Below are 17,498 nucleotides of genomic sequence, written 5' to 3'. Positions count from 1 at the left end.
CAGACCTCCTGTTGCACCACAGGCATGAGTGGGAGGAGTTAGTCATGCTGTTCTCCTCTCTATGAACCAGGCCATGCGGCAAGACATTGCATGACCAGCAAGTTACCCCCGTATGTGAGATGACCATGGACTGCTGGGCACTGGGGTTCATGGGCTCTCTTTTTGGTGCTGTGAACAGCTTGTGTGCCCTTGCCAGGGCAGCCCTAGCAGTCAAACCTCTGTATATGGTCTAGACCCTGGATGGCAATACAGTCTGTCTAGTAATACAGACCACAGCAACATCTCTTCTGAAAGGCTGCACGGCAAAGCAGAGAAGTAGCCCCAAGCAGAAGGGTTTAATATCACTTTTTATTTTAATTCCCACCTCTAGGTGTTTGGATTCGTGTAATTGTCCAATTATTTTTGAAGCCTACTAAGGAATTAGCCTGTGTAACTCACCACCACAATGTACTTGTACTTCCTTTTAGCAGGAGGAGTTTGGTTTAATATGCTTTGTTCCTGTATTATGGAAGTGTGAGACCAGGAGCATAATGGCACACAACCCAACCCTGAATACAGCCTTCAAGCACTGGAATACTCAACCGTGACAACTGCCAACAACAAGCTGATCTCTGAAATTGCAGCCTGCAGTAAGGATGGGAATGAGTAAAAGAAGGCACTTTGCAGACACCAGCTAATCTCCACCTGGGGAAAAGAGCATTCTGAAATCACGTTCTCTCCATGGAAATAGTTTTCTAATGTTGAGTGTCTCGGCCAGCGGCAGTAACCATGCCATGGTTCCAAACTCAGCCACTTAGCCCTGTGATGAGGAAAAGTGTCTTCAACTGCTAGTGTTTTGGAGGTACAGGGTTAAAAGCCCTAAACCTTGACAATGGGAAATCAAATTCTCCTTTCTGATGTAGGGAAGATTCTGAATCTCACTGAAGCAAGCCAGGACAAAGGTCACCTAAGAGAAACAAGCTAGAATGAAAGAGGAAGTCTGTTCCCAGGAGAATGAATGGAGACAGGCATGGTGGTGCTGAAACTGACAGATGAGTCTAGCCACAGGGGCAGGCCAAATGAGGAGCACAGTAGGAGATGGAGCAGATGGTCTAGCAGAAGTAGCAGCAGCAGCAGCACTGACAAGGCTGAGACTGTGTTCAATATGCAGAGGGGAGAATACACTCAACTTTACAGACTAGCTGAAAGATGTGCACAATAAAACCTCTACCTCCACAGCTCCCATGGGCCTGTTACCCCTGGGACCCCCAAGTCCCAGCACTTGGGGAGGTGCCTGTTTAAGGCAGGACATTTTACCAGATTTAGATTAAATCTCATGAAAGACTCCCTAACTGTAAGAACAGTGGGACAATGGAACAGATGCCTGGAATGGTCACTGAAGCGCTTTTCCTGGAGGTTTTCAAAAGGAGGCTGGGTAGCCATCTACCTCAGAGGCTCTCAACCTTTCCAGACTACTGTACCCCCTTTCAGGAGTCTGATCTGCGTACCCCCCCGTTTCACCTCACTTAAAAACTACTTGCTTAGTACAGTACTCAGACAAAAATACAGACATGTCACAGCACCCTATTACTGAAATTGCTGATTTTCTTATTTTTACCATACAGCTATAAAATAAGTCAATTGGAATATAAATACTGTACTTAGATTTCAGTGTATAATATATAAAGCAGTATAAACAAGTTGTATGAAATTTTACTGACTTCACTAGTGCTTTTTATGTAATCATAGAAGATTCAGGTTGGAAGGGACCTCAGGAGGTCATCTATTCCAACCCCCTGCTCAAAGCAGGACCAATCCCCAGACAGATTTTTATCCCAGTTCCCTAAATGGCCCCCTCAAAGACTGAACTCACAACCCTGGGTTTAGCAGGCCAATGCTCAAACCACTGAGCTATCCTTCCCCCCCAGTGTAGCCTGTTGTAAAACTAGGAAAATATCTAGATGAATTGATGTACCCCCTTGGAAGACATCTGTGTACTCCAGGTGTATGTATACCCCTCTCTGAGAACCACTGGGGTAGACTCAACAAATACTGCATCTTGGTAGGAGGCTAGGCTAAATGACCTTTGCGGTCCCTTCTAACCCCACAGTTCTATGACTAGTGGTAGATTACAGAGCCAGCATCTCAAAATGCGCAGCACTGGAAACCTTTCTAGATGCATTTGTGAGAATGGAGAATCACGGTGGACACAAATGTCATCTCTATAAAGACAAATGCTAGAGCTGGCAGCAAAATACTCTCACCCAGAAGAACAGTTTGCTTTCAGATCCACCCATCTTTCTACTACAGCCCACAACAGATAGATGTGTTGGTGGACAGTGCTCAGCTGAGAGCACAGATTTTCAATGGATGTGTTTGCAAGAAGGAACACCTCATATTTCAGCAAAATCTTAAGTTAACACTGCTTAGTGCTAGAGATGCAGCATCTATCTAGGTGCTTGCATGGTACCTAGTCACCACCCAAGCACTTGAAGAAATCAATCTCTTTCCATCCCGCCCACCCACAGGAGACAGTCATTGGGGCTTTGGTGTGTGTGCATGCATGCGCAGGAGCAATGGTGTGTTACGTATGGAGAACTTGGCTTTCCCAACTGTTTCCCCATCCTAGATTTTAAGGCCAGAAGGGACCGTTGTGATCGCCTGACCTCCTGCAGAACCCAAAACCACAGGACTTACCAGAATTAATTCTTGCTTAAAACTAACAGCTGTGGTTGAATAGAGCATACCTAAGTAGGAGTGGTTTTGCATTTACGGTAGTTCTGCATGTGACAAGGCCTGTGGTCATACCTGGGATGACAACAAACAATTCTTCTCTTTCCAAGACCTTTCTTCCACAAATAGGATGGAGCTGACTACAAGGTATAGCAGCCAAACTATCTGGCTCAACCACCGTCATGACCAGGCAGCTATTACCCATGCTGAAGTGTTCCTGGTGTTGTATGTATGTGCACACATGTAAGACACTTTTCTACAAGTGCTCATGCAGATAGCACTCAAACATGAGAGCCTCTAAAGTCCAAGAGGAAGAATTTTCAAAGCCATGCAACCTCCTTCCCTCACACTCACCAGAACTAAGTTCTAGATAACTGTTCCTACTGTTTAGCCACCATTTGGAGACTGCCCTCTCCAAAACAAGCATTGGGCAAGCCAAGAATGCACCTTCTGGTACTATCCAATTTAGTTCCATTTTAAAATGAGTAAACACACAAACCATGATGGAAAGAGATGTGGCAACAGCAAAGTCAAAGGAGAGAGAGAGAAACAAGGACCAATAGACAAAGAAATCATGCTAGGAACACGCTTTACACCTTGTCCCGTTCTAGCTCATGCTCCAAATACTGCTCTCTTCTTCGATAGTCTTCCCCAACAATGGAATTTACTTTTATTTGTACAAAACTTCTGTTCTAAGTATTTACTGTTTCCCACTATCGTGAAAATGACTCATCAAAATACATTTGTGCCCTCTAAAGGTCTAGCTCAGATGTGCAAAAGAGAAACTCAAATTGAAAAATTCTTCATTTTTCTAATTTAATAGAAATAACCAAAACAAAAGTGGTCTTCAAACAATGCTTTAAACTGATCTAGTAGAACTTCTACACCACATTCCAGAGCATTTAACAAGAAATATTTACAGGCAGCTAGTGTATTAAATAACCATGAAAGAAAAAAGTTGCCTTTATTACACACCAGCAAAAAACACAGGAACAGAACAATCAGAAACTGTTAAATTTGATTATTCAGATAATACAATACCACAGAAACAGCACTTTTTGAAGAATCATACTGAAGGACGAGCAAAGTTAACTATGTGCAAAAAATACCAGTTTAATTGCTGGAAACAAGAAATTATTGAGATTGCAGTGAATTTAACCCTTCTGTGAGTATGCTTACATATAAAATTAAAACAGGCTTGCAATTGCACAAATCTTTATAAGCTATATACATATTTCAGGATGTTTTGAACTCAAGAAATTTTCACATTTGCAGACCATTACCAGACATGCATTTTATTTTTTTATTCCTTTAAATTTAGGTCACACTCTAGAGTGAATGCTATAATAAGCAGACTTACAAAATTCTTTTAGTACCTTTCCTTGTATAAATTCAGTTAATTTTAAAGAAGGCAGCCTTCAGTTGTAAAGATCATTCAATAGAAAAGGGCAAAACTGCATTTCATACATTTAATAGTTCAGTTACAATAAAGATATCCAAATTAACTGCAATTTTTGAAAACTATTTTGATTCAGATACATTAAAAAGCATATAAAGGAGAACCCGAGTAGGGAAACACAAGGAATTAAGATGGAAGTGTTACTGTACGTGCATTTTGACCAAGTAAAAGAAATTACCATATCTGAAGTTACAACGTATACGTTTAGTCTGAAATATGTCCATGTAAACTGTGGCATATACATTTTTTAAAAGTACCTCCATTATTTACTCAAACACCTACTTTTTAAAAAAATATGTAACTTTCCCCAATTTTTAAAATAAAATGCCACACTACATTGTCAGTAACTCCTGCACACTGTTTTAGAAGCTAGACTTGGTGATATGCATACAAACTTTCCTATAAAACCACTATCCAAAGGAAAGGATTCCTGTTATGCTAATAGGCAACAGACAAAGCAGTTTTATTGCTTTTTCCAAGGAAGAGAATAAGAAAACAAGAAAAATAGCCTACATCCAGTACATCATACACGCAACTTTAAAACACTGTTGCCATTACCTAAGCTTAAATAGGATCAGCTAATAAACTAGGTTATACAACAGAATGGAAAGTTTGGGTTAATTTTAAAAATATCAATTCTGGTAGCTTGCAGAAATGTTTATAAAACATTTCACTGATCCAGTGTTGAGTATGATGACATAACATCAGTGCCATACCTCATAATATTAATATTGACATTTCACAAGAAACAAGCTATCTACACTTAACAGAGCATTTCTACTTTTAAAAGTTAGAGGAACATCATTTTTGGACAGTAACTCAGCCTTAACATTATATGGTAGGCGATTTAATTCCAGGGCACAGTTAAATAAGAGACCTGAACCTATGTAGCTGGTTAAATTAACACTAATCATTAGTAATTACATGGCAGGATACCTGCTGAGGTAATTGAGAAGTCCACAATTAGCACACTGTACACACTTTTCACTCCTGTTTCAAAAGCAAGTTACCTTTTACTTCTTTGGATTAACTTAAACCTCAGAACCATTTACAACAAAAGGTGAGATGCAAATGATCTTTTTACAGGAGCATTTAAAGATCAGAGCATATAGTTACATCACATGCCAAAATATCCTCTTGCTATCACATTAGAACATTGCAACTGTACAGATAAACTATGATGCATGCACAGTGCACCCCAAGGCTTATCCTTAATGTAAGGCATGTTCTAAATTCCAATGTAGCTCACAACTTTTATTTGCATCTATTGCACACACATCCTTCAGTACCCATCAACTGCCAAACAAGCTGCTCTGAACGTTCCAGATGTTAATAGCAAATTGATTAATTTTGTATTAAGTAAAATATATGCAACCCAGCACAAATACGTTTTGGCTGAGTGAACTCTGAACAGCTGTAGGATAAAATTAATTATCACAGTCTAAGGGAAGAAGCCGGTTAATGCAGCTTATATATCCGTCAGCATCCTTTATGAATGGAACCTAGCTAATTCCAAAAAGTTACTCTGACTTAGAATATTTGGAGTACCAAAAGGGAAAGAAAATGAAAAATATGTACTTGATTGAATTGTTCTTCGTTCTCATTTACTTGATTAGACTGTTCTCATTAATTTGTTGTACACAAGTTAAGAAAACTTAAGATTTCTTGCCAACAGTTCAAAATTTCATATAATCAAAAGCAATAATCTTTATGGTCATCTGCAGAGATGAAAGGAAAAACCAACTTTTTAAAGTTTACTGGATAACGTGCAAGAATAAAACTTGAAACTGACCAGGATCAAAGCACAATGTCAGTAACTGTGGTTTGTAGATGGAACTAATGGAATACAGGCTACTTTAAAGTTTAACAAAATTCCTTATAGTGAGTCTACCTGTTTATATAGAGAACAAATCTAAAAGTGTCCGAGAGGTTATTTCAAAATGTTAAGACATCTGCAGAATGTAGTGTTTAAATGCCATAAAAACTAGCAACACATACTGAAGACAATCCACGAAATCTCATTTCCCACTGTTAAATTAATAGCGAATATTCCTTTTCAAATTGAAAAGTTTTTCTGAGATAAACTAGAAACTGCACAACAAGCAGGTGATGAGTGTAGTCATTAAGTGATCTAATCTTACCCAAAAGGTTAGAATTTCCTACGCACACTTCCCATCCTTCTCTTCTGACACTCAAAGATTTAACAAAATGTCACTACATGAATGTACATATGTACATTTTTAAAGAAGCTGGATAACTACTTTTTGTATTCAAATATAAATGGTTTATAATTACTCCATTTAAGGGGGCAAAATCCTTTGAGAAAAATGTTACCATTTGAACAAAATAAAACAAAAGGATCCAACAATTTTGTTCAAGTGTAATATCTAAGGTAACCTAAGGAAGTAAGACAAAGCTGTAAATGCCTTCAAATCCCTTCTAATATTTTAGAAAGGATTTAGTCACATGTGAATTTATTTTTTCCTATGGAGACAGAAAATTAATCCTAAGTGTTTTGCATAAAGAATTTTTTAGAGCATCATTTTGATTCAATACATTTTTTGCTAAAAATATTTACCTCTACTTTATGGTTAAGTTAAATTTTTCTTTACATGCAATGTCTGTCATATGAATCGCTTATGCCAAAAATAATTCATTTGCCACAGATCTGCTGTATTTAAGCAAAATTTCATGGCAATTTACATTCTGGTCACCCTGATCTGGTCTGTGGTCACACACAGGACTGTTTCATCTTATTCTAACAAAAGATGCATCTGTACAAAGGCTAAAAATTACATTTCTTAGTGCCAATCCTTGCAGATCAGGCCAGTAGAGGAAGTTTAACCAGTTCATTGCACGGGTATGTCTACCCACAAATGCTGCAATCAAGGCAGTTTTCAATGGGAAGGTGTAAGTAGAGGTGCCTACTTTATACAGAGTTTGGATAGGGACTGATCTATTTTCAGAATTCAACCAGAAATCACTCAAAATTTCAAATCCTGGTCCGTGCAAGTGCTCCATTTTGTGGCTGGATAAGTAACCCAATTCCAACAGGTTTATTCTAATCTTTCTAGGTATTTCATAAGCTGCTTCTGAAGAAAGTTCTGAGTGGCTCTCTAATAAAATTAGATAGAACCTCAATATGAATGCAATGTTAGAAAGACAGCATATATTACAAATCTGTTCTTGATAGGAACATTAGTAAGAATACATATAAGCTTAAAAACAGCTCAGCAAATGTTGCTGAGCTGCAAAAAATTTCAATCCACTATTTACAAATAAGAAAGTGAATACAGAAAATTTTACACATTTGGTAGTCAGGTTATTGTTTGCCAATAGTGGTCTATAGGAAACTGATATTAAGGAAGACTGGAAAATCACCAGTTATCTTCTCAGTCTAAATGTACAAGTATAGAAAATTATATAACTAATATTGGCGCTATCTGCCTCTGCAGAGGGATTTGGAAGAGAGAATAAAATCCTAAGAATTCCAACAAGAAATGCATTTAAGTGTTCTGTGTATAGGACTCCATTAATAAATATGCATGAATCCTACTGAAAAGCATTCATTGCAGCCAGGCCTATTCCTGCATGTATTAAGAACTCACACTCCTGCACTTGCCAATTTAGAACAGTTTAATGATCATTTGTAATGTTTCTATACATAAAACGTTGTAAAGAAAGCAGACTCTGGATATTTGAATTAACACAGAAGATCAGTTACTCACAACATCACTTAAATGAGAAGGTGATAAAAGCAATGATGCAATTCACATGTAAGTTCACACAAGAGGGGATGTTTTAGAGAAGTTTCTTACAGTTTAGACGACAGTCCATTGTGAAAGTGATATACAGGTGCTGTATTGGTCCAGTCTTGCAGAAAAGTTCACTAGGCAGTATGACAGTCCACTTATCTGTACAAGGAGCATCCTACATCAACTCTGCATCTTTATCAACATTCACCCACGTCTAACTGTGAGAGCATGCCGAGAGTGTCCTCGAGAAAAGAAAAGGGAATTCCAAATAATCCAACCCCACAAAAAATTACAACCAAACTTTCCCCCTTTGACAAGAATGTTTCTGTACACATTTTTTGTAATCTAATACTGTCTAAAAGCTATCAGCTTCTTCAAAATGACCACTGAAGGCATGATGATATTCCAGGAACACTTAAATAACAGTTTTTACAATAGGTTTAAGTCCATATAATCAGATTACTTTATATGCACTGGTCTTTCATCTGATTTTAGACGTTTTCTACGTGGCTGTATAAAATCTTCATCGGAGTCCTCAGTTATTTCACCATCATCCTCTTCCTGCTCAAATTCAGGCAAAGGCTGGAAGGTCCTGTCTGGGTAGATCTCTGTAAGTTTATCTTCAAAGTACAATGCAACTGCCTTCCCTGCCTGTGCTACTTCTGAATCAGCCTGCAAATAAAAAGAAAAAAGGAATATTCACCTGTTGGTAATGCACATCCCTTCACCAAGTGTGCGTGGTCTGAAACGCTTACCTTCAAATTAATCTCTTGTGTTTCTGCATAAACTTGAACAACTTTCATCATCTAAAAAGGATACCAGAGTCAAAAAAAATGAAATTATAATCCTTTCTAAAGTTATGAGATTGCATAGGGTTCGATGACTAAAGTTAGCCATAACAGGAAAAACAGATTGTTATGACCAGATAAGTAGAGTTCTAAAATTCAGTGTCGTATAGGTCACCCTCTTTTATAAGGCTGGTTCAAAAATCTATGGTTCATGAACCTTTGGCAAGATATGAAACTATCGTATAAGCAGCTGCTCCCAGTCAAGTTAAAACACATTATAATAAACGCTTATGACAAAGTTCCTTTATTATCAAACTCAGTTGCCCAGAATGTTATCATGGAAAGTGAGTGTTCTATGTTTCAATCATAACAGAAGAGCTCCTGTATAAATCCTGTCTATAAAAGAAATGACAGTGTGTTCTTGCAGGATCCATTTCCACTTTGATTACCTTCATGTGTCAAGTTATAAAAATGCAGGAACTGTATTTGAACCTGTGTCATGAGTAAGGATCTGATTGAGGTCATGATGGTCACCACTGTTACGGGACTGTAGATTTTGACATTTATATAGACCCTGTTGCCACACATTAACAGTTCATTAGTTCACTGTGATCTAGTCCTCCTTGAAAGAGACTAGATTAAAGAAAAGTTCATTAGCTGGCATGTGGACCCAGCTGCCCTGCATTAAAAGTTGGTTAGTTTGCTTTGATCTAGTTCTGTTTCAAAGAGGACTAGATCAGTGTGAACTAAAACTGTTAATGCACAGGAGGAGGGTCCACAAGTTGGCTATGATCATAGCATGAAATTCTCTCTTTTTTTAACTTGTGACCGTGCTGTGAATTATGCATAATTTTACTGTGACAAAATTGTATCCATAGTCATGAGTGGTTGGACCACCTCAGCTTCCAGAGTAAGAGTCAGTACTTGAGACTCCAAACAGCTAAGTCTGAAGAGTCCTTTTAAAGAAGCACTGTTCCCTGGAGCTGCCTGCTACTCTTGCCATAGTTACACTATACTTCTTAAGAGCAGCAGAAGTGGTTTCCTCCAGAGCGGAGGCTTCATTCACTCTCTAGATCAAACAGCTTTGAGAGATGCACTTTTTCCATATTCCCCATTAACCTCCACCTGACAGATGGTTATAAAGAGGTCAAGTCCCATGTGCTTGTGTCTAAGTCTATTGTGCACATGTGCCTCATTCTAAAACTTGTTTTTAATGGTTATTTTCATTATTCCAATATTTTACGTGAGGCTCAGTCAGTTTTAAACATAGGTTTGTTTGCTCCAAAGGACCTCTCTCTGTGCAGAGGACAGAAATGCTGTTTAAACATCGGAAAACTAAAGTTACACATTGAGAACTATCAAGGTCATTTCACCATCACTAGGGCCCATGCAAGATCACTCCTTACAGTACATTCTGCAGGCCTTAATGTGATCTTGCTTTAAGTGTCCCAGAGATGGTCATTCCCCCCACTTCTCTCCAGGACTATTCCATATTCCAGGGGCTCAGCATCAAGGACTTTTCTGTGACATTCAGATTAAGTTTTCCTTTTCTTTGTTCCACTTTATTACTGCTGTACTCTACACCACCTTAAGTGGTACCTCCCCACTAGGGATCACACTCTTCAGCTCTTCATGTGAGCAAGTTCTTCAGTAACTGGTGAGCAAACGTCCCACAGCTGCTAGCGCATCTATCCACATTCCCCAGAAAAGTTTAACATCCCAGTGTGGGCTACCAATTTAATGTCTGCTTCTGTGACACACTAGACACCTATTAGCCAGAAGAGAGAACTGCCAGATCTTTTGGGGACTAATAGAAAGACTTTTGGGGCTCTGCTTACAGTTATGAAAGCCCAACTCTGGGAGCTCAGAAAGAGAGAGACAACCACTAGGGGTTCTCTCTAGATAAGGAAAAAAGTGCATCAGTACAAGTTTATGGCATAATATTGATAAGCAATAATAGTATACTCCATTTTGACGTAATTTGGAATATTTTGGGGGGCTACCCAATTTACGCCACACCGCAGTTCTCAGCAACAGCCACAATCCAGTCAAGATGGGCCAGCCAGAAGGCCTTATCAAATAACTGCTCCCCCACACCATGAATTTAATCCATAAGTACAGCTATTGCAGAGTTCATGACTTCCCACAAACACATGTAAAAGTTTTCCTTCAGTGCACTTTATAGCCTATTCTAACAAAAACCAAAGGCCAGATTTGTCATCAATTGGTTTATATTTACTTATAAAGGGCCCGACTCTGCATCTGCTCCACACATGGAACTCCCACAGACTGCAAGTTGGAGTTTTGTGTGAGGTAGCTGTGGAATCAGGCCTAAATAAATCTCAATCCAAAAAATGTTTACAGTTTGGAAGTTAACATACTTCATTAAACCTTTCACAGTTCTTGAAGATCAGCCGGACATCTGCCACAAAATCATCAGGAGTTTGGTAGTGCTGAGAATGTTTCTTTTGCAGCTTCTTTTTTACGGTAGATAAATCCATTGGTTTCTTTATAATTTTATAGTAGTTTGGTATCTGTGAAGAAAGTGTACATCTAATCACAAACCACCAAAAAAGATAGATATGCAATTTTTATACCTCACAAAAGGAACAGAATTAAATCTACTTATCAGAGTATCAAAAATGTGCACGAGGGAACAATCAGAAGCAACTACCTCAGTTTATGGGGGGAGGAAAGAGGGCAATCAGAGGTTTTATTAACACAACATATTTTGTTATATTTTAGTGCTGATAATTAGTATTTGGGAAAGAAACCTGTGTATAAAGATTATATTAGACCATCACTGTCTTTTCTAGAATAATTAAAATCACTTGTTTTACATCTTAACATACAAGACTGTCAAGCAGATCAGATTTTTGGTTTAATTCAAATTGCTGACAGTTTCTTTTAAAGCCTCTTGATAAGCATAATGGTAAAATATTTTGCATTTGATAAGATATCCCTAATCCTCTCCAGTCCATTCAGTTATTGCTATTGGAAAGGATTTTTTTAAGTAAGAGGTTTAATGGTTCAGAAGTACCATGCTAGGTAAGATCAGTGAAATTTTCAGACTGGTTTTACTTCAGACTGGTTTTTAAGGTCTCAATGACAAATATGGCAAGAACAAGCAACTCATTCCAAAAAACAAAAATTTGTCACGATGGTGGCCTTTCGGTGACATTGACGACATTTTATTTTTTCCATAGTTTCATGCAGCAGGACACTCACCGAGGCTGGGACTGGCTCTTGGAATTCAATGCTCAGCTCATGGCAATATAGGTAAAGCAGGAGACGTTCACATTTCTTGCAAAGGAACAAAAAACTTCAAGTGAATATCCCTTTTTAATCCTCAGTCTAAAAGTTGGTACTTAACTAATGTAAATAGGTTCAGATTACATAATCTCACTAGTAGGAAATTAAGTCCTTCAAGCCTAGAAGCCTCTTCATTCATTGTAAGAGTGTAAAAGGTAACATTTATAGAGTGCATATTGTTGGAGAAGGAAAAAGAGTGCCTTTACTTTGGCTAGCACAATATACTTAATATAAAAGCTCTTGACTCCATTTCTGGCTTTCCTTTCCCCAAAGGGAAGCTGGGGTTAATAAAACAAAAGTTGCAGAACAAGCCAATACATTAAATAACCAAATTAGATCAAAGCAACTAGTAGATGTTCAGTGACACTGTTACTATTCATACTGTTAAATGCAATTGGACAACACTTAGGTCTGACGTATTTTTTCATAAATCCAGAATTAAACAATCTGAAATTCCATTCAAATAATTGTTTTCAATATTTTCCCTCAAACATTTCCTTAATTTCAGTTTGTTAGTAAGTTCCTCTTAAGAATTTTCATGGTGAAGAAGTTCTAAGACTATTCTGACTGCTGATTCAACACACCTTATAGATTCTCCATATATAAAGCTAGAAATCATTCTGACACACAAGACATTTTGCCATACATATGCTCTTAGAAATACCTATCAGCACCTCTCCCCGTGAATTTAAGGCATCAAATTTATATAGTGTTATGTAGGTAGCTTAAAACATCCATGTTAAATCCACAAAACAGCTTCCAATTAAAAACTTGTAGGAAATAAAGTTAACTTTTAAATGTGAATTAAAATTTCTGTGAGCACACAGCTAATAAAATATATTTAACCTACTGGGCAAGTACAGCTATAATACAAGGATGACCAATAACAATCAGTTAAGTCAAAGATGAGTTTTTAGATGCAGATACCTACAGTATTTGACACATACCCTTTGGTCCACAGGACTTAAGCCTTGTGCAGTTTTCCCCTTCTTACTATGTTGCAAATTGTCACAATCATATTCTACTTCAGGTTTGCTTAGATCTCTGCAGAACGTACATATCCACTCCCCACTACATAGGAAGAGACACAATTAGTCCAGGAATCCACCAGAGATTATGTCTACTAAGCAACTACTATGATATTTCTATAGCATCTATGCCTTTCAGAAGTAAAGCTGTACCTCATTAAAGACTCCTCATATGTGTAGAATTTATCATGGTGTAAGCGTTAATCATGAATGCACTAAACACTCTGTGCACCACTTTAAAAATCACTGGAAAATACTGACATTGACAGAATCCGCAAAGAATTAACTATAAAGCAAAATAAATTCTAAGAGTGAAGGCAATATACATGGCAGGGAAGTTTTTATGCTATTCCTGGGCATTGAGGTTCCAGATCCTGAGTTTCACTGTGTGAATAAGCCCACAAAGCTCTTTTTGGGCACCAGTAAAATTATTTTAATTTCTGGTACCTTGGAAAGCTGAGAAGTGTTGGTACATGACAAGTGAGGTGAAATACTTTTGGGCACTTTTCACAACATAACAGATCGCCTCCATTTTGGCATACAGCACACCAGTCTTCATTGGGATCATCCTCTTTGTTGTTGCCTTCTCCGCCAACTCTAGCTGACCGATGCATTAGACTTCGCACTGGCGATTTCCCATTTACAAGACTATGTCCAGACTGTTTGCAACTTTCACTTAAATCTGTTGGTTCAGTTTTTACATGATTTTCAAGACTTCCTAATGCTTCCAACTCGCTTTCCAGATGCAAATTAGTGGAGAGAGGTGGTGTCAAGCTGCTCTCAGGGCTGCTAAGCTGAAATAAAATTACTGCATGAAAATCTGGAAAGAGATCAGTTTTACAAATTCATCTTTCCTCATATGCTGGGAATCAGAGACCATCTGCTGCTTACTAGCACTCCAAATTAAAATGCTTCCCAAAAAAACAAACAAATATTGGCATTGGCATAAATTGCATAGGACTTTAGTAGAGTTACAAACATTCAATAGATTGATCTTGAGAGAACATGCCAGTGAATTATCAGAAGCTTTTACCACCTAGAGATTAAAAACAGTGAACATACTAAACCCTTGATGGTAGTTTTACTGAGATCCCAAAGACAGCACCAGCTGGGAGACTAGCCTGCCTCTGGCTCGACACATCAGCTGTTCAGCACGTACACCAAAGGACAGAATCAAGTCCTAAGTAAGGTGCCAATTTGAGATTAAGCTCCAATTTGTTTCTACAATACAGTTTTCACTGCTGTATTACCCAACCGCAATATACGTAAAACTTGGTGGGATAGGACGGACGCGTTTCACAAATGACAGGTCAAATCCAGCCCAGCTCAGTAGTGAACAAAACAGCTACAATCTGATGTCTGTATGGGGGCATGTATCAAACAAGTGGGGATCCTAGTCTTTTTGCCAGTAGACTGATGTCCACGTCACTAAACCCATCAGTGCAGCTGGCAGCGTTAGCTGCCGTTTCAGCAGAGGTATCAAGGAAACTGAAATGCCCTCTCAACTCTTGAACTGGCCCACACAGAACAGAGTTCAGGGACATTACTAAGGGTTGCTATCTTGCCCTTCTGTCTCCAGGGCTATTAGGCACCATTTATGGATTTCCAAATTCTTAAAGATGCTGTTGGGGACAGGGTAACATGCAATTCACAAAGCAACTTTACCATGCAAGCACTCCTCCTGCCATCCTCTGTTTTCTCTTGCTTCACTGCTCCTGAGAAATTGCATATCTCTTCCTCTGTCCCTGGCTCTTGCTTGACTTTCACATGGTCAGACTTGAAGTTAATGCCAGTCTTCTCAGCAGTTCTGCCTGATGAACCACAGCTAGAAAGACACAAGAATACATGGAAAGCTTAGTTGCAATTGTAACTGACAAAACAGTTGTCAGGGATGATCTAGATTTACTTGGTCCTGCCTCTTCATCGCAGGATGGACTTGACCTCTCAAAGTGCCTTCCAGTCCTACATTTCCATGTTTAAAACAATTTAGCCATTTCAAAGCCAAAGCTATTACTGTGAATTTTCTCATGACGCCCACATTTTACAAAATATAAGGACAGACATCTGGCAACACAATTTTTCAATAATTATTTTCCTATATGCATTCACTCTTCAATTAAGAGGTCATAGTTATAACTGTAGCTAATAGTGACTTGCTGTTGATTTTAGTTTAAATTTTAACATGTTCTTTACATTTGATTTTTCAGCCACACATTGTTAATTAAGAATGTACTCACCTGCCTCTGCTGCCTGTGCTGGAGGTGCTGGGTGGCCTCACTGGGGTGTGGGAATTGGATAACCCTGAAAAAGTATAACACTTTTCATAAACATCTACAGCAGGTTACATGCAACTAGTATTCTACAACATAAATGAAAGTGATGCTAAATGGAATAAGCCAGTGATTCATGCATGTCAGTGATCCTTTAATCCACTGGCTCTCAACTTTTCCAGACTACTGTACCCCTTTCAGCAGTCTGATTTGTCTTGTGTACCCCAAGCTTCATCTCACTTAAAAAACTACTTGCTTACAAAAATCAAACGTTAAAAAAACAAAAAAAGTGTCACAGCACACTACTACTGAAAAATTGCTTACTCTTATTTTTACCATGTAATTATAAAATAGATCAATTGGAATGTAAACATTGTATTTACATTTCAGTGTATAGTATATAAAGCAGTATAAACAAGTCATTGTCTGTATGAAATTTTATGAAATTGTATCGACTTCCCTAGTGCATTTTATGTAGCCTGTTGTAAAACCACAGTAACTCCTCACTTAATGTTGTAGTTATGTTCTTGAAATGATGTTAAACGAATCCAATTTCTCCATAAGAATTAATGTAAATAGGAGGGTTAGTTCCAGCGAAATGTTTTTTGCCAGACAAAAGACATTATATACATATGCAATAAAAGTTCTAAATAATTTTAAACAAGCAATTTAATACTGTACTCAGCAATGATGATTGTGAAGTTTGGTTGATGTGGTGCAGTCAGATGGTGAAAGAGGGTGGATCGTCTGGCTACTCCTATTGCTGTTCTTTCCAAAGTGCTGGGGGGGGGGAGGGGGAAGGGGGTGCTCAAACCCTGGCTCTGCCCCAGGTCTGCCTCCACTCCACCCCTTCCCGCAAGCCCCTTCCCACCCAGCACGCTGCATCCTCGCGCTCTCCTCCACCCCACCCAGCTTCCTAACACCGTGAAACAGCTGATTGCTGCAGGGAGGGAAGGGGGAGTTGCTGATCTGCAGGGCCGCTGCTGGACAGGAGCTGCTGGGGGTGTGTGGGGAACAGAGCTGATGGGCGGCTGCCGGCCCACGCTGGTTCCAAGGCCCCATGGCCAAACAACATTATAAGCAAACACTGCGCAACTTTAAATGAGTATGTTCTCTAATAGATCAGCGACGTAACAACCAAACAACATTAACTGGGATGATGTTAAGTGAGGAGTTACTTTAGATAGATATCTAGATGAGCTGATGTACCTCCTGGAAGACCTCTGTGTACTCCCAGGGGTACATATATCCCTGGTTGAGAACCACTGCTAGTTTAGTCATTGGCTCAAACACAGAAATGCAGATCTGATAAACTAATGCAAACATGCCAGATTCTGTATCAATTCCCTTTTCATTTAGAATCCCAGTGACTACTTAATTTAATGCAAATATAAAAGAGCCATATTCTTGATCTAAATGCCTCTTATTTTTATCTATGAATTATCCTAATCTGGTCATTGCCACCAACGTCTGTTGCAAATATATGTAAGTCTCTGAACAAAAGTTGTCACTTGTGTTTTAAGTTTCTAGTCTTATTTTCAACCCATGTTTCAAGACCAACTTTCTACTCATCTGTTTTAACACAGCTGGATTGTTGGCTATTACAAATAAAGTCAGCAGAAAGGCACACCTACGGCATGCGTTTTGCATGTAAGCTTAGAGAAAATTCATTTATACTGTAAGCATACACTAACTCCCAATTCAGACCAAGTAAACTTGGAGGACTGCAGGGAAAGACCTAAATATGAAAAGACCTGTATAGAATTGCTGAAACCAGTTTTTCTTGTGTCCTGGATTTCTGAAATGGCCATTTGCATTATGGAATGTTAGGTGATTTCGGTAATATAATTTGTTCAGATGCAGAACAAAAGCTTTGTTCACAATTATATGTACATCTAAAAGAACTGCACAAATAGCAAACTCCTTACATAACTCTGGATCTCTCCGTAAGTGGGGTATGTAATGAAATTCAGTAAATTCCCTTCACAAAACCTGGAATGGACTTGGAGCTTCGCAAGTCATAGAATATCAGGACTGGAAGTGACCTCAGGAGGCCATCTAGTCCAATTCCTGCTCAAAGGAGGATCAATCCCCAACTAAATCATCCCAGCCAAGGCTTTGTCAAGCCTGTTCTTAAAAACCTCTAAGGAAGGAGATTCCACCACCTCCCTAGG

At 38.6% G+C, this 17,498-nt stretch overlaps 1 protein-coding gene across 4 annotated transcripts in view; it reads right to left on the bottom strand.

Moving 5' to 3' along the window:
* Positions 1–3,503: 3,503 nt before the first annotated feature.
* TRIM33 (tripartite motif containing 33) overlaps positions 3,504–17,498 on the bottom strand; it is a 54,173-nt gene continuing 40,178 nt past the window's right edge. For 2 of the 4 annotated variants that reach the window (XM_075064817.1, XM_032766636.2), the window contains 8 exons: positions 15,292–15,355; positions 14,720–14,879; positions 13,502–13,848; positions 12,974–13,097; positions 11,943–12,017; positions 11,096–11,248; positions 8,682–8,732; positions 3,504–8,598 (listed from right to left, as the gene is read on the bottom strand). In XM_075064817.1, the coding sequence (XP_074920918.1) occupies positions 8,386–8,598; positions 8,682–8,732; positions 11,096–11,248; positions 11,943–12,017; positions 12,974–13,097; positions 13,502–13,848; positions 14,720–14,879; positions 15,292–15,355 (1,187 nt within the window). In that variant the 3' untranslated portion in view covers positions 3,504–8,385. Of the gene's footprint in view, positions 8,599–8,681; positions 8,733–11,095; positions 11,249–11,942; positions 12,018–12,957; positions 13,098–13,501; positions 13,849–14,719; positions 14,880–15,291; positions 15,356–17,498 lie in introns of those variants that run through there. The other 2 variants (XM_075064818.1, XM_032766635.2) reach the window with 2 other exon arrangements.

Source organism: Chelonoidis abingdonii, chromosome 4 (assembly GCF_003597395.2).
Source record: "Chelonoidis abingdonii isolate Lonesome George chromosome 4, CheloAbing_2.0, whole genome shotgun sequence".
Taxonomy (NCBI): domain Eukaryota; kingdom Metazoa; phylum Chordata; order Testudines; family Testudinidae; genus Chelonoidis; species Chelonoidis abingdonii.
The sequence above is the reverse complement of the archived record's forward strand: the minus strand, read 5'-3'. Positions and strand labels throughout refer to the sequence as shown.